At 41.3% G+C, this 17,826-nt stretch overlaps 2 protein-coding genes across 5 annotated transcripts; one reads left to right on the forward strand and one right to left on the reverse strand.

The window, feature by feature from the left end:
* Positions 1–170: 170 nt before the first annotated feature.
* Positions 171–4,949, reverse strand: gale (UDP-galactose-4-epimerase). 4 transcript variants are annotated; one of them, XM_037746677.1, is made up of 11 exons: positions 4,803–4,949; positions 3,365–3,494; positions 3,080–3,189; positions 2,063–2,176; positions 1,618–1,794; positions 1,411–1,527; positions 1,230–1,296; positions 1,046–1,131; positions 849–926; positions 480–594; positions 171–379 (listed from the first exon to the last, which is right to left on the reverse strand). In XM_037746677.1, exons 2-11 carry the CDS (start codon positions 3,483–3,485, stop codon positions 315–317), a joined length of 1,050 nt encoding a protein of 349 aa, XP_037602605.1. In that variant the 5' UTR covers positions 3,486–3,494; positions 4,803–4,949; the 3' UTR covers positions 171–314. The 4 variants fall into 4 exon arrangements, with proteins under 4 accessions (XP_037602605.1, XP_037602604.1, XP_037602603.1 ...); XM_037746676.1 differs by having other exon boundaries at positions 1,411–1,524; positions 3,080–3,192; XM_037746675.1 differs by having other exon boundaries at positions 1,411–1,524; positions 3,080–3,195.
* A 2,474-nt stretch (positions 4,950–7,423) lies between these two features.
* LOC119474584 (kazal-type serine protease inhibitor domain-containing protein 1-like) lies at positions 7,424–10,144 on the forward strand. Its single transcript, XM_037746681.1, is given in 4 exon segments — positions 7,424–7,886; positions 8,025–8,185; positions 9,741–9,888; positions 10,032–10,144. Coding segments are annotated over 4 exon segments (885 nt in total).
* The last annotated feature ends 7,682 nt before the right edge of the window (positions 10,145–17,826 follow it).

Raw genomic sequence — 17,826 nt, forward strand, 5'->3', positions numbered from 1 at the left:
TCATAAATGAGTGGAAATGAAGGCGTTAGTTTCGTCAGTAAGAAAAAATTAATTTATTCTTTCATTTTTATGGCTTACAGATCAATACATCAATAGAGAAAATATATCTGGTTTTAACCTGAAATAACACTGAAATTAGACATTTTTTGTTTATATGTTTCTTCTAATGTAAACAGTAAATTAGATAACCATTAATATAGAAAAAATAGAAACATGATGAAACATGAAGCATTCAGCTCAATCACGTGTTTTATGTGATATGTAAAAGATATTCAAACATCATTTAAAAGGAAGGGAAAAAGGATGGAGTTGTATCAAGAGGTTGTGCCGTTGGAAAATCCGGTGGGATTGGAAGACTGCCAGCGCCACAGATCCTCACCTACACAAAAAAATAACATCAGGATATTATGAGGAAATATATTACTAAAAAAAAAGACTTGTAAAATACATGTAGATTTATGCAGTGTGGCTGTCCTTACACATTCTTTCCAGGTCAAATTTGGCCTTCCAGCCCAGCTCTTTCTCGGCTAGACGTGGGTCAGCGTAGCAGGATGCGATGTCTCCTCCCCTACGTGGGGCGACTTTGTATGGGATCTATGGAGAGGACGCATTAAGTTTAACTAACAAAAAGGAGGGCGGTTTAACCTAAAAAGTGGGAACTTCAGTGAACCAGAGGGCCACCTTCCACAGTCGATACCAGCTTTGCCATCCTTTAACTCACAAGATAACATGATGTAGTGTGGTCACTGCTCCGAGTCACTCCAATTACTCTCAGAAGACACAATACAATCGCCGACCCTGAAAAGACAATTTACTTTGGAGAGAAAAAGAGCTCTTGTGTCACTCACCTCTCTCCCTGATGCCTTCTCCATGGCTTTCACCATCTGGAGCACAGAGTAGCCTGTCCCTGTTCCCAGGTTGTAAACCTACAGACACAATAATGCACACATGCCAGCACTCCCATAAATACCTCAATCATGTATTCATGTTAAATGCACAATGAAAATGTGTTTTAAAAATGTTTTTGTAGTTTTCTCAAATATACCTTGCAGCCGCTGTCGTCCTTCAGCTTCTTCAGAGCTGCTATGTGTCCTTTTGCCAGATCTACGACATGGATATAATCTCGCACCCCTACCGAGAGAAAGAAAACCTTGAGCCCCTCCGCCCAAAAGAATATTTCAAACCACAATTAAATCTGTGCATTGCAGTTTAAAGGTCTCCTCCATTACCTGTCCCATCAAGTGTGTCATAATCATTCCCAAAGACACTGAGGAACTTTCTTCTCCCAATAGCAACCTATGAGGGAGATATATTAAGCAATGCAAACTATGTGAAATCATACACTCGCTAATAACTACAACACGCATGGAACATGCTCTGATCTGATCTGGCTGTGTATTTGGCATGCACCTGGGCAACATATGGCAGCAGGTTGTTGGGGATACCCTGAGGGTCCTCTCCTATCTGGCCAGAGGAATGAGCTCCGATTGGGTTGAAATAACGCAGCAGCACTGCATTCCAGTCCTGCTGACAAAAGAGGCGATAATGAGACACCATATGTACTGTATATGTGTGTGTGTGCATCTGTGAATGTCTTTCTGCCTCCTGATCAGTTACCTTCTGAGCTTTACTGTGGTCGCTGATCATCTCCTCAATGAAGAATTTGGTCTTGCCGTAGGGGTTGGTGCAGCCGCCCACGGGGTGCTGCTCGTCGATGGGGAGGTGCTGAGGGTCTCCGTACACTGTCGCTGAGCTGCTGAAGACCAGATTGCGCACCTTGTGAGTCTGCATCGCCTGGGACACATGCAAACAAACACGGCACACGCATCCAGTCAGCCGTCTAAAGCGCACACACGCATGCACCTTAGGAGTAACTTGAGTTTGGCGGACAAAGTCATGAAGGGTGCAGTGTTAGAATTAGCCGACTCAGTATCAAATGAACACACGCTGTCATGCGCTCGGCGAGCAAAGAAGTGCAAATAAAGATCAGTTCAGAAATGAAGAGTGTAGATTTACTCAAGGACGGAAAGAGTAAGATCAGACGACAAAAGTTCAAACTGACCTCAAGCAGGTTCATGGAGGCGGTGAGGTTGACTCTGTAGTAGCGTAACGGCTGCTCCACCGACTCCCCAACAGCCTTTAGACCAGCAAAGTGCATCACCGCACTGAAAGAATGCTGCAACACAGATAGATATTTAGGCATGTGTGATGGGACCAATATGGAGGGACTTTTTTATAACTAATATGCCAATGCAGTACGGCACGGTAGCATTATGTCACACTACCTATTTTCAATACTATCTGAGAATGTATGGTGGCCAGCAGGGACATTCTTTGGTAAAAAACAAAATAAAACACAGTCTGTTAAAGTTAAGCAGGAAATTGTATAAATACTATTTATCAGATGGCCTTGAGTGGTTCATCCACCAAAGTCTTCCAGCATTTATGTAAGGGATAATGTACAGCGAGCCAGTCATTGTTGCAAAATAAACCCAGACATGACGATGCAGGAATGACCCCGACGCAACGCGAACCCTGAAGGGGTTTATTTTGCCACAATGACCAGCTGGCTGTACATTATCCTGCTTATTCCACGGCTCCTTACTTAGAAAATCAATAATTTGACACAAAAATTGTCCTTCAGAGTCCGACATCAGAACTGCGTCTATAGCAACGGTCTGTTATACATAGCAACGGTCTGCTATAAAGAATGGGGGGGGGGGGGGGGGGGGGGGGGGGGGGGGGGGGGGGGGGGGGGGAATCTTGTATATTTTATTTTTACATGTGGAGAAATCAGATTTTGGGCTGCAACTAACAATTATTTTCATTATCCATCAATTTGCCAAGTATTTATCTATAAAATGCTGAAAATAGTGAAAATGATCATTATCACTCATCATTTCCTAGAGCCAAAGCTGACAGCAAATGTTTGGCATTTTTGCATGAAAAATTACTAAAACGGTTCTTTGATTATCAAAATAGTTTCAGGTGAATTTTTCGTCGATCGACTAAGCAATAAACACAAGTAATTGTTCCAGCTCTAATAAGATTAATGAATCAACTGTAATAACTTTCTGACCTTTTTGAAGAGTTTGTCCAAGCCAGGTTGGTCCAAAAGATCTAGTTCATGAAACTCGATGCTGGTGTCCAGGAGTTTCTCTATCCTACGTATGCTCTCTGGCACATCCCCTTCTCCTCAAATCCACAACAGGATGTAGCACGCACACACACGCACACAAAGACACGCACGCAAACACACAGTAATATCAGATATGAGTATCACTCACACTAAACAAACACACTTGGCACTGCCAAGGTTAAGATGACGTGCAAAGTTATTCATGTTTCCAGTAAGGAAGCTTACCTCTTACGGCGTTACTGAAGTTATCTACCACGACTGGCTGGTAACCTGCTTCAATGAGCTCCACCACACAGTGACTCCCAATGTAGCCTCCTCCACCTGTGACCAGCACCTTCTCTGCCATTTTTCTCACCTGTCAAATACAACACACAATCAAGTACATATAATCAAGCATCAATTCAAAACCCTGTTGGGGTTATTCCAGTTGGCTGTGGTTCCTAATTCTAGCAGTAGCCCAATGACTTGTGGCACAGTCTAGACCTGCTCTGGAAAAACAGGATATCCTTTAGTCTGAGCTGATTTCAGCACACCTCAACGGTTTGTTTGGTCCACTTGACAGATATGTGACCCGCCCACATTGTACTAATTTTCAAGTCTAAACCTGTCTAACCACATTAAACAAATATGTATGCTAGTGCCTGCAATATAATACGTCAGTACCTACTACGTTTCATTGTTGGAAGCTATTCTTACAGTATCTTTTGAGAGAGCACAGCTTTTCAGTGACTCTAAATGAGCTGCAACATGTTTTTTACATTGCACAATAAATGTTTTATGATTTAATTCCATTCAAAACTATTGCCACACAGAACACAGTAAAGGCCACTATACTGAATGCTGCATGGGAATGGAGTTTGCTCTAACATACACTCATGTAGGCCTATACACTTTAATTTCCCCATTTTATTCCGTGCTCAGTTTTGAGAAATACTATACAATAAAAGCAAATGATTAATAATGGTCAGCCTATCGAAAAATAAAACAAAAAAATGGGTTTTTAATATCAATATGTCAATATCAATATGCCATCGTGTAGCCTACCCCTTTGCCAGTTACACTTAAGACTAAATAGCAACAAAAAGTTAAAGTCTAAACCTGTCTAACCACATTAACTATAAATATATAGGCTAGTGCCTGCAATATAATATGTCAGTACCTACTACATTTCACTGTTCGAGGCTATTCTTACAGTATCTTTTGAGAGAGCACACCTTTTCAGTTACTCTAAATGAACATATTTTTTACATTGCACAATAAATGTTTTATGATTTAATTCCATTCAAAACTATTGCCACAAAGACCACAGTAAAGGAATAAACAATGCTGCATGGGATTTGAGTTTGCTTTAACATACACTCATGTAGGCCTATATACTTTCATTTCCCCATTTTATTCTGTGCTCAGTTTTGAGAAATACCATACAATAAAAACAAATTGATTAATAATGAAAAATCAAACATATAACAGATATAACAATAATATCAATATGTCAATATCAATATGCCATCTTGTAGCCTACCCTTTTCCATTTCCACTCAAGACTAAATAGCAACAACAAGTTACAGTGTAACTCAGTGAGTGAGCCACAACTTCCCTGTCAAGCTGTCAAAATGAAAACACATAGTGCAGAATGATTACAGATATCAGTGAAAAGACTTACTAAATGTCCAGATATGAGGATAAATGGTCGTTTCCGGCAGAGTCTGTTGATAAAGGAGAAGCAGAAGGTTTATCTGTCAGCTCATTAAGTGAAGTTTCCCCTCTGCTCTACTCTGCTCTCCTTCACACATCTCTTTACTTCCTGTTGAAACGTGGAACAAGATAAGTTAATGATTAGCGCTCAACTTCCTGTACGTGCTCTTTCGAAATAAAAGCATGCACATTCCTAAAGTCGCACCAAAAAAATATCAACTTCATTTTAGCTTGAACTGTGAACTATCAACTGATCAATGCGACGTGTAATGCCATGTAGGATAACCACAACAGTCGGTAAACTTGTGTTAATCTTTGCATAATTCTCAGTTATTTTTATTTTGAAGTATAAAACGGATTCACAACATGCCTCTATCGCTACATTCACGCTCTGACGTAGTACGTAAGCGCCTCACATGCCGTGACGTCAGACACCCTCTCTAATAAAACCACGCCTCCGGTCATTCATACAGGGAGGTGATTGTGCTCAGCATCTAACTCTGTGTGTACAATCTGAAGCATGCCGGATGGCAAACAGAAAAGTGCCACGTTTGCCTACTAAAAAAATGAAATCCAGGGTATTTACACACACTGTAAATGCAGCAATGCAAGTGCAGCTCATTTAAAGTAAAGATAGTTTTAATTTTTTTAATTTGTTGGCCTATATGTTGTTTGTGCATTCAGTCAGGTCCATTCAGACAGTTTGCACATAAGGAAATAACAATAAGGGACAGTTGTATAGGAGGTGTTATGTTTTTTTTGTGATATATGTTGTGTTATTGTTTTCATAATGCACATAAAAGCTGTGTCCCTTCCCATACCAGGACTTTATGGACACACACACAAAGCATGTGTGAAATATACAGTATATATGTCTTTTATGTCATGAAATATATAAAGAAAGACAGATCCAAATGGTAATAATACATTATAGAATGATAAAACATATACAAAAAATATTATAAACCCCAAAATTATATAATTATATCTTACGTAAACTTAAAAAACAAAACAGTATGTAGCAAATTAAAATTAGATTGAGTACAAAAATGAGTACAAAATGAGTCCAATACAAAATGAGTCATATTAAGTCCTCTGTGAAGCTGCTGTATGAAGACCAGGCCTCAAATTTTCCATGTTATTCTAGCAATGCACCATTGGAGGTGAGTGAGATCTAGACCAGCAGACCAGCACACACACTTTACTCCTAACTCTGAGAAACAATAACCTCCTACCTAAATCTATATATTATTTAAATGGACAGTGTGCAGGATTTGGCGGCATCTAGTGGTGTGGTTGCAGATTGCAACCTCTCCGCTCACTCAATCCTTTACAAGACTGCGGTAATGTGAGCCACAGAGTGCAAAACCGTGGTGACGCTGTCCGTCTCGCTCAGAGGCCATCATTACCAGAATAACACTACTTTAGGAGCAACAGAAGTCAGACGGCGGCTGGCAGTACCACGGTTTTGCACTCTGTGGCTCACATTAAGGCAGTTTCACAGAAGTGTTGGAGAACTACGGTGGCCTTCAGGTAACATAAAAACGTGAAAGGCTCTCTAGAGCCAGTGTTTGGTTTGTCCGTTCTGGGCTACTGTAGAAACATGGCAGAGCAACACGGCGGACACCGTGAAGAGGAACCGCTCCCTATGTAGATACGAAGGGCTTTTTCTAAGCTAACGAAAACATTCTTAGTTTCAGGTGATAACACTCAAATGAAAACAGTTATGAATATTATATTACATTTCTGCTAATACATCCCTTGATATGTTAAACACTGTTCTTTTTTTTCTTAGAATGATTTTCTTCCTTCCCCACACTCCATATTTCCATTTATAGACAAATATTCATTCCCAAACTCCACAACACAAACAAAAATCATCATGAAATCATCAGATAATGTTTCCAAACCCAGGAATTTCACACTACTCCACTAGATAGAGAGCTGGTAAAAACAGAGCTGCATTTTCTATTAACTTCAGATCATTGTTTGCTAAATAATGCATGTTAAATATATATATTAGGTGCATTATGTTCATATAGACAGGTGTTGTTTTCCGTTAAATTTTTTATGAAGTTCAAATTCAGCAGGATTCTTTTATATCCTGTGCCATTTCTGAAGTCCTTTTGCCAGTCCCGCCCTGCCCAGGCTGGCACATGAAGAAAGGCAGCAGAATTGGGAGGAAAGAAAGATGAGACGAGTCGGATACCTTCGAGATGAAGTTTGCTCGCTTCATTCACTGCAAATGCTGTCTCTTTCTTAGGAAGGACTTGGAGCTGATGAAGAAATCTCAAGGGGGAAAGCAAAATGGCAAAATACTTCAGCAGGGGTACACGGTAATAATAATAACGAAAAACCAATCCATTCAGGAGAGGACAGAGAGGAGACAGAAGGAAACATTTAAAACTCAGAGGAAGAACAACATGTGACTGACTGTCAGAGAACAGCAGGCAACCAGGACTGCCATCTCTCTTATAAATTTGGTTCAGCTTGGAACTCGTCTTACAGTTTCATTTTGGGTCAATAGTTTGCCTTCAAGTTGTCCGGAAGACTTGTTTGTGACTTTGTGTGCTGATGCAGATCAGCAGCATGGCTCAGCTTTGCCTGTGTGTCTGTATATGCACGAGTGTATGGCTCCACACTTCCCTCGGGTTGCCACCCCAGCACCGTGGGTGGCTGCGGCTGTGGGAGGAGGGCGAGGGCTGCAGGGAGTGCAACCACCGCCTCTGCCCCACGGTCCCCGACAACTGTCTTGCAGGTCGGGTGCAGGACGACTGTGGATGCTGTGAACGGTGTGCTAACGTGGAGGGGCAGAAGTGTGACCCGGATGGGGCTCAGAAGTTCTACGGCCGCTGCGGAGAGGGCCTGGTCTGCCAGAGGAAAATGCCAAAGAGGGGACACAGGGCTGATCCAGAACCTACATGTGTGTGTTAGGAAAAGAGCCCTGTATGCGGCTCAGATGGGTGGACCTACCCAAATGTTTGCCAGATGACGGCCAACAGCCACCGTAACACAACCCTCAAGCTCACAGGAAGAGGACCCTGCCACTCTGGTTACTGCGCTCTTTTCTTACATATGTTATCAGTCCAGGAAAGTTATTATTTTCAATATTTCAATGCATGTGAATAGTTGTCTTGATGGGGAGCTTTCCAGTTTTGAACCTTGGGGAACTCTTTTTTTTCTACCGCAGCGCCCCGTATTCTTCGAAGACCCAGAAACCTTTTCAACTACACCGGGAACGACATTGTGTTCGGGTGCGAGGTCTCAGCCTACCCTCTTCCATATCTGAGCTGGAGGAAGAAAGGGAGTGACAACTTCCTGCCAGGAGATGATCCTCACATCTCTGTCCAGGTTTGATACGAGCTGCAGTTATTATGCATCACGGAGAGTTTATTAACAGCATATGCTTTGCTTGAAATGTGTCCATTTGGGTCTGTCGTTTTCAGTTTAAGAGGGCCTTTGTCCCAGTTTGCTCAACAGTTAAAGATGTTTTTGGATTTAAAATGACTGTGAGGAGTTTTTAACTGGTTATGAAACAGTCTCAATTTAATACTGATGCGTCTATTTGACCTACATCAGTAAACGAGACCATTAGCGAGGTAATTGGATAGTTATTCTTAATGCCTGTCGTCGGTGCCACCGGGTCGGATTCCACACAAAATCAGACAAAATCATTCAGGTTCACCAGAAACTCCTTCAGCTCAGACTCCAGCGGGGCACACAGCAGGCAGACTCACATCCGCATTTGCTGACACCTTCGACCGACAGTCGACTTACGCCAGTCATCCCTGGGAGCCAACAATGACACCACTTTGCTGGAGGCCCAAGCAGTATTGCTGGGCCTGCTGGAGGGAAGGGAGGCACGGGAGTACCAGAGCCAGGACTGCATGGTGCAGACTGTCAGACCCTACTGCAGTAAAATGAGGAATTTTCTAAAGGGACTCTGGTGCTCGGAAACACTACTGCTTTTGTCCACAGGGACTGCCAAAATCAACACTAAATTTAAATTCTTCGTAGCTATAAGGGGAATTTCACAGATGTTTACATATGAAATTCACTTAATTCATCACGAGGAGTACTACTCAGCCTGAAAATAATTGAATAATGTCTTCTGTGGCTCTGGAGTGAGCTTTTCCAAAACAGAGTTGCATTACGGGAAATGTAGGACCCCGTGTTTTTGGAGCTTGACTCATACTATGGACTAAAAGTCAAGGTATGTCTGCCTCTGCTGCTCTGATTTCGACCATTCTGTTTTTAATGTGTCTTTTTTGAGACTCCCAGCTTTGTGGAAGTGTCACACTAAATCGCTCGAGAGGCCCTTTAAACCTGAATCCAGCTGGTAGATTCTATTTTCCAAGGCAGAGATGAGAATCACATAGCAACTCACAATATTATCACAACAAAGACTGAATTGGTATCACAATACCAGGGATTCTGATACATAATATAATGCAAGACAATCATCTAAGAAACATGATGATAGCCATCTGTGTGACTGAAAAGGAATACAAAAAATGGCAAAACAACAAATGATCACTTCCCAACAAAGCTTCTACTTCTACAGAGAAGAAAAGTGGAAGAAATCAGAAAAAGAAGAAAAGTGGTAACAAAATGAACAGACTTTCCTTTTAAACACCCACATAGCAATGTGTTCTGTGCTTAAATTAAATGCTCAACTACCAAACAAGAAAACAGTTCCAGAGTTTATTCCACAAGTCTATTGATAACAATACAAAAAAGAAGAAAGGTAGTTGATAAGGGTGCTAGTGTATTAAGGGCAATTATTTATATCATTGTAATGCTTTGTTGTACCACCCATACTGCTGATAAAAGTCTAATGGATACATTTCTTACCTTTAAATAGGTTTATATCATCTCTTGTGATGTAATCCCATCTGTTTTTCAGACTCGAGGCGGTCCCCAGCGCTACACTGTCTCCACCTGGCTTCAGATACAGGACCTCCACGTCTCTGATGCAGGGGTCTACTCTTGCATCTCCCACAATGCCTTGGGAGAAACGTCTGCATCAGCACAGCTCACAGTGTTGAGACAGGGTGAGTGTCTGAGCATCATACTGTAGACTGTAGTCAACGGTGAATCAGATTTTTGCGCAAAAGCAAACTAATTTCTTTATTTATTTACTTATTCGAAAGATGCTGTATATTCTTACTCAAAATGATTCTTATCTGCTCTCCAGTGGTGATGGAGATGAAAGGCCATGCCAAGGAGGAACAGGAGCACTTTGATCATCTGGAGGAAGGCAGTGGGGATGGACAGCTGGCATTTTGAGATTACCTGGGATTAATTTAAACCAGTTTTATATGACCAGACAACACCGTCTATCATAAAGGATCAGCAAACATATTTTAAATTAAAGGGCACGACATTTGTCAGTCATCTAACTGCTCAATTGTAAGAGGAATACCTATAATTAAACATCACATCTGCTTTTATTCGCTTCTTATTGTACTATGGCACACACATATATCACTCTTGTTGATTGCTGTGCAAAGTTTTAGAAATTTGTATGATTATAATTAGGGGTATCAATCGATTAGAATATATAATCGCGATTAATCGCATGATTGTCCATAGTTAATCGCAATTAATCGCATATTTTTTATCTGTTCAAAATGTACCTTAAGGGAGATTTGTCAAGTATTTAATACTCTTATCAACATAGGAGTGGGCAAATATACTGCTTTATGCAAATGTATGTATATACTTATTACTGGAAATTAATTAACAACACAAAATAGATAAAGCTCTCATTATATAAAATGATTAGGGCTGTCAATTGATTAAAATATTTAATCGTGATTAACCACACAATTGTCCGTAGTTAATCATGATTCTGCTTTATGCAAATGTATGTACAGTATATACTTATTATTGGGAATCAATTAACAACACAAAACAATGAAAAATATTGTCCAGAAACCCTCACAGGTACTGCATTTAGCATAGAAAATATGCTCAAATCATAACAAGTCAAACTGCAGCCCAACAGGCAACAACAGCTGTCAGTGTGTCAGTGTGCTGACTTGACTATGACTTGCCCCAAACTGCATGTGATTATCATAAAGTGGGCATGTCTGTAAAGGGGAGACTCGTGGGTACCCATAGAACCCATTTTCATTCACATATCTTGAGGTCAGAGGTCAAGGTACCCCTTTGAAAATGACCATGCCAGTTTTTCCTCGCCAAAATTTAGTGTAAATTTTGAGTGTTATTTAGCCTCCTTCGCGACAAGCTAGTATGCCATGGTTACCAATGGATTCTTTAGGCTTTTTAGTTTTATATGATACCAGTATCTTCACTTTAGCTTTAAAACGGATCCAGCTACAACCCCAAAAATCGCGAGTTGTGTTAATGTGTTAAAGAAATAGTGGCATTAAAACAAATTTGCATTATTATCAATTACCTTTGACAGCCCTAATTATAATAGAACTGGACAATAATAACAACCCCTTGACCACAGGCATACTAGAGAGACTGTTAACTCATCTTCAAAACATTTAAAGGACCAGTGTGTAGGATTTAGTGGCATCTAGTGGAGAGGTTGCAGAATGCAACCAACTGAACACCCCTTTGCTCCCATCCCTTCCAAGCAGAACTCCGGTGGCCTTCAGGGAACAAAAATGTGAAGGTCTCTCTATAGAGCCAGTGTTTGATTTGTCCATTCTTGGCTACTGTAGAAACATGGCAGACTCTGTGAGGAGGACCAGCTCCCTATGTAGATATGAAGGGCTCATTCTAAGCTAACGAAAACACAATTCTTATTTTCAGGTGATTACACACTAATGAAAACATAGTTATGACTATTATATGCCAATAAATCCACCGAAATGCTACACACTGGACTTTTCATTTGACATGATTGATACAAATTACAAACAGATACAAGTCACCCCTAAAGTAAAGCCTGTACCACTGACTCCCGCTTTCACCTTTCCACCCAGAAAACATTAGCACAGTACATTCGTTCACTTAGAAAAAAGAAAGAGATGGATGGAGCGAGAGAAGGTGCGCCCATCCGCAGGGTCTCCATCAGATTCTCTTCATCTCTCTCCACCTGAGTGCCAGTTAATCCTCCCCTCATCCCCCGACTCCCAGCTGGATACACCAGCTCCTTCTGAATGGCAAGCTGCATTAACGCAGAGGAACTTTCCCCCGCTGTCTGTTAGTCAAAGCTGATTGGAGATTACAGGCCTGCGGCGAAAACACAGCCCTCCATCTCATCTCAAATCACTTTCCAGCCCTTTATCTCTCCTTCTTCTCTTCATTTCTTTATCTTTTTAATCCCAACTCTCCTCCTTTTCAATGTCATCAACTTTCGCTTGCCATTACATTTTTTTTTGTTGCCTCTGTACAGTGTCTCTCTTTTTGACAGCTGAATGACAAGAGGGATGAAGAGGAGGAAGAGGGAGAGGAAAAAAAAAACCCTTCCCCTCCTGAGTGGAGCCAGAATGATGTCATGGGGGCATTTGTCCTCCTGGTGTGGAGGCTTCCCTTCCCCTGCTAATTACCTTGTACAAACTCAAATCTGATATGGCGGATATGAGGCCCAAATACAATTATTGTGGGCTAACAAAGAGATATTGAGATTCAGGGAATGAGGGAGAGACTGCAAGTGAGATAGCAGGAAAGGCACGCGCACGGCCGTGCATGCACACACACATACAGCCACCACGTGCACGTACACACGCTCGCATACCCACCCACACACACACACAAGCACAACCACTTGTCCTTCCCCTCCATTCCCTCAGATAGGCTAATGTTATTACTGGGGTAATTATCCTCATTAGTGCCAGCAGCTGTAGAGAGCACATTGCTTGCTGTTCAAACTCCACCCCGAACCTTTCCGTCTTCACATCCCCTCTTTGTTTTCCCTAGATCTCATTTAGAGACTTTGTCTCCATCCTTTGCATGCTAGGTGGAGGCAGTTGTAAAAATAGAGCCCCATCAAATATCTAATAAGCCAGAGTTGCCCCTGTTTTCTAACTTGTTACAGTCCATTTTGTGGATGAGGGTTGCTAATGTGCTCTGGCCTGCAGCACAGAAAGACACATTAGGGGGCCAAAAGTAGGAAAATAACTAGAAAATGGTTCAAGTGCACAATATTTATAAAACAGTTTATAATTTTCTGTCATAAAACAAGGATGCATTAACTGAAAATCACAATTTTTATGTGTAATTTTCACCTTTCAGGTTTCCTGAGGTGAACAATCAAACACAAGATGGCACTGTTGAGTCAAATAATCACATTAATGCTCTCCAGTGCTTTTACTTTGACAGCTAGCTCTATTAACACTGCTCTCTCATCTCATCTGATTCATTTTCTTATTTACCTCCCTCCCAAAAATAAAAAATCATCCCTCATAAAAGAAAATTAGCTGTCACAGTCCTTCCTCCTTGAATGCAATGACACTTCCCCATTGGGATGGGATGGCTGTGAAGAGTTGATAGTGTTTGCATAACTAAAGGTATTGCCTGTTTATTTGTGAGATGTTTATATGAAAGCACCCTGGAAATGATCCCCTTCATGCATTTTAACTGTCTGCATCTTTACACACAAATTATGAGATCAACAGCTGAAGCAGGCGGCTTTACACACAGCATCCCCCCCGCTCTGTGAGATTGCCTTTTGTTTTATTGCCAGCCACTGGTGCGGGCAGTAGGTAACCTGTATACCGCTAAGCCCCGCATCAGGCGCTAAATGTCATGCATAGCCTGTTTTTATTGGCTGATATGGCCTGTTGTACCCTTCTCCTTTTTCCTGGAAGCCATTGTTAAAGAGCTGGTTGTTAATGCGGCTGACCAGATGGGCTCCTTCTCCCTGCAGCTCTGACTGAGGGTGTTTACCATGCACTGGGCTGTGGATAACAGGTGAGACTGCTGCTGGCTTTTCAACCAATCAGAGGGCAGCAGATGTCTTGCCTCTGCCTGTAAACCTTTATTTGGCATTTGGGGACTTATGGGAGTGGGCTTGCTAATAACACTGAATCAAAGTGAATTCTGGTTTATATGTTTTTTTTACACAATGTGAAATGGTCATGCAAGCTATGCCAATAATCCACACACATACCCGCTGCTATCAAACCTACCCGAGCCCCATATACTGAATCATTTTTGTAAGAAACTTCAGTTAAATAAAATATTTCTTTGTGTATCTAATACTCCAGATGACAAACCGGCCCAGCTATTTAATTTCCCCTTAGTAAAGTTCAGACATCATTTCCAGAGATGCTCCCTCGTCCCTTGTGTGACAAAATGTTTCCAGCATTAGCTGCGCAAACAGGGAACATTCCTTTCCCTTTCCAATGCGGGCCATCTTGAATTACTGCCTGCAATTATCATGGCAACAACAAAGGTATAAGGCCAGGCCTGGGATGGTTGAGGAGTAGTCTTTTTAAAGCTTTGAATCAATCTGCCTTAATGGATGACCTGTGTCTAGCATGCATGTATGGATTAGTTTGGCTGGAGCACCTGTCCCTGTTCTGTCAACAGCAGATCAGGTTACTGGCTACACATTCACCTGGCTGACACAACTTCCTGTGATTGACAATACGCCGGCCTTTGTTCACTGCTGCTCCTCGCAATATTGGTGTTGCATGTAGAATTATGAAATAGGTAAAAAAATACTTTGGATATACTGTATGTGATATTTTTGTGATATGTGATAATAAATGAATAATTGTTTTATCAATATGATTTTTAAATAAACACTAGATAAAGCTCTCATTATATAAAAATGATTAGGGCTGTCAATCGATTCAAATATTTAATCACGATTAACCACACATGATTGTCCGTAGTTGATCGTGATTAATCGCAAACTATTCGCACATTTTTTATCTGTTCAAAATGTACCTTAAAGGGAGATTTATCAAGTATTTAATACTCTGGAGTGGACATATAAGCTGCTTTATGCAAATATATGTATATACTTATTATTGGGAATCAATTAACAACACAAAACAATAACAAATGTTGTCCAGAAACCCTCACAGGTACTGCATTTAGCATAAGAAATATGTTCAAATCATAACATGGCAAACTGCAGCCCAACAGGCAACAACAGCTGTCAGTGTGTCAGTGTGCTGACTTGACTATGACTTGCCCCAAACTGCATGTGATAATCATAAAGTGGGCATGTCTGTAAAGGGGAGACTCGTGGGTACCCATAGAACCCCTTTACATTCACATATCTTGAGATCAGAGGTCAAGGGACCCCTTTGAAAATGGCCATGACAGTTTTTCTTCACCAAAATGTAGCCTATAAGTTTGCAGCGTTATTTAACCTCATTCGTGACAAGAATGACCTGGTTGGTACCAATGGATTCCCAAGGTTTTCTGTTCTATTCTATTTCTAGTATCTTCACTTTAGCTTTAAAACTGAGCCTGCTACAATCTAAAAATCCCAAGTTGCGTTAATACCTTAGAGAAATTAGTACTGTTAAAACGCTAACAAGTTATTATAGCGTTAGCTTTGACAGCCCTAAAGATGATAGAAAAAAATCCAGCACACATCATATTTCCATGAACAATTCCACCTAACGTCTGTCTCCTAATTTCAAGATCCGGTCCTAACGAGGCCTCTCAGGTTGATTATGGAGTTAAGCTGCCAGAGCGGCCCACTGAAGCGAGGCTGTGGCTGGGCTTAACATCCTTCCAAGGACAGCTTGTATCTGATCTGAACTGGGACACACAGCTCAGTCGAGAATGGGAAGAACAGTCTCTCTGACCTTTGCTCCTGAGTACTGAGATTTAAAGATTATATTATTAAGTTTAAGCTCTGATTTCCAGTCAGAATGTTTTATTATGCATATCTTATGATATTTAGAAGAGAACTGGGAAATTAGAGCAGCTGACGGGATATATCAAGCATGTCTTCTTCACACTAGAGAAGTTTTTTATTCTCCAAAATAAGAGCAGATATCTCCTCTGAGTTTTTCTCAGAGCACAATTTGGGAAATTCCCCTTGGATTTATGGTAGTTTCATGAGAGTGATGTTTCAAAGCATACAGTCAGCTCTGTGGTACACTCATGTGTAACCATTAACTGATGTTCAAACAAACGTCACCGAGCCTGCACCTCCGAGAGGTAAACCCATAACGCAAAGCTCTATTTGAGGTCATTAATATTTGAGCCAGGAGTCCAGAAAAGGGAAGTCTTTACATATTTCATCTAGCTGGCATAGTGCTAGTGTGGCCTTGCTGCTATTTTGTATTCACTGTCATCTCCATTATCTCCCTGATGATGAAACGATTAGCTAGAAACCGTTATGCTAACCACAAAGCTGGAGGGGTGATGGATGGGCTAAGTGATAGACTCAGGCGGTTGGTCGGGGGGCTTTGTCCTGGATCTCTGACACCTTCTATCTTCTGATCCATGCAACCCCCCCATTGCCTCCATCCAACCCCCAGTTACCCCCACCAGCTGCCCCTGACCCCTCATCATAGCCCTGCCTCTGCTTGCCATGTGCTTGGAGTCAAAGGGTTCCCACCTATCGCTCATCAGGATGGAGCCCCACCATCTCCTGCCCCGCGCACTAAATCACAATCAATCGCTCGGCAGACAGAGATGGATTGGGACGTCCGCGACCCCGTACCTTTTCAGCGAGCTGCCCACCCTCCAAAAAGGGCCGATGTCACTGACAGATAATAGAGGTGATTCGAGGAGGAGTGAGCAGGTCAAGTCTGCCGGCCCTGGAAGGAAGTTATCACAAAGACATGGAGGGAAATTCTTTTCTCTTTAGGAACAACAGTCACAATGTCTAACAGCATGTCTGACAGAAGGACGTGTGGTGGAGAAAGGTTGGCTTTGAAGCTAAAAAAAAATGACTTTCTTATAAGATTTAAATCTATCTAAATGTAATTCAAGGCACATTTTTTTTTTAATGATGTTGAGAATATATTCTTATGGTGCTAAATGTATGGGGCATATCAATGTGCTGTTTCCTGCTACTCATCAAAAGTTCATAAGGGTCTATCCCCCAAATCAAACCACAAAAAGGTTCAATGTTAGATTCGTGCAGAAAATAAAGCCTTTTATGTTGAAGGGTTGCTGGAGAGGATAGCTACAGAGCTGTGCCTAGGAAGTGTGTGATAATTACATTTTGCCTAACTCAAGGTAATAGCATGCTTTTTTTTATCATGTCTCTTGCACTTCAATCATCTCTGTTTCTTTAGCATAAGCATTTCAATATAAGATACATGCATGAACCAAATTATGCCCAACGTGTCAGCTAGATGTCCATTAAATGTCTAACAAGCTAAACCTTTGCATAATTAGGTAAACGTAAGCTCCTTTTAAAGGGATTGTTTGGGTGAGGTGGGGTTTGTATGAGGTACTTATCCATAGTAGGTGTATTACCTACAGTAGATGACGGTCGGCAGGCCAACAGTTTGGAGAAACAGACAGGAGTACCAACACCGGAGCAAACCAATACAGTGCTGTAGACGGAGACAGCAGAAAAACGTATTTTAACCACCTAAATGAAAGGCCCACCTAAAAAAATTATATATCCGTTTAAGTGTACGCTATATTTAGAATATTATGCAGGCGAACTGAACTGAAGTGGAACATATTTATACTGTTTTTGTCATCTGAACCTGCTCGCTTTGGAGAGATCATAGATAAGTTTCACTTTCAGTTCAGTTCCCGTCAGAAAGGAGAAGGAAAGGGCTGTCTGACGGCAAGATAAATTCGGTGAAAATATTCTAAATATAGTGTACACTTACATTAATATAGATTTTTTTTTAGGTGGGCCTTTCTTTTAGGCGGCTAATAAACGTTTTTCTGCCATCCCCATCCACAGCACTGTATTGCTTTGCTCAGGTGTCGGTACTCCTGTCTGATTTTCGATGCTGGGGGCGCGCCAACCGTGATCTACTGTAAGTAATACACCTACTGTAGATAAGCACCTCATACAACCCCACTTCTAAACACCCAAACTATCCCTTTAAAATTAACTTAATTGAAAT

The sequence above is a fragment of the Sebastes umbrosus genome, chromosome 16 (genome assembly GCF_015220745.1).
Source record: "Sebastes umbrosus isolate fSebUmb1 chromosome 16, fSebUmb1.pri, whole genome shotgun sequence".
NCBI lineage: Eukaryota > Metazoa > Chordata > Actinopteri > Perciformes > Sebastidae > Sebastes > Sebastes umbrosus.

Excerpts from the sequence above, each read along its gene's own strand:
- gale (XM_037746674.1), bottom strand. The coding sequence starts at position 3,485 with ATGGCAGAGAAGGTGCTGGTCACAGGTGGAGGAGGCTACATTGGGAGT. Across the intron at positions 927-1,045 it reads AGGACGACAGCGGCTGCAAG|GTTTACAACCTGGGAACAGG; the intron begins GTATATTTGAGA and ends TTGTGTCTGTAG. Across the intron at positions 595-848 it reads AGAAGGCATCAGGGAGAGAG|ATCCCATACAAAGTCGCCCC; the intron begins GTGAGTGACACA and ends TCCTCTCCATAG.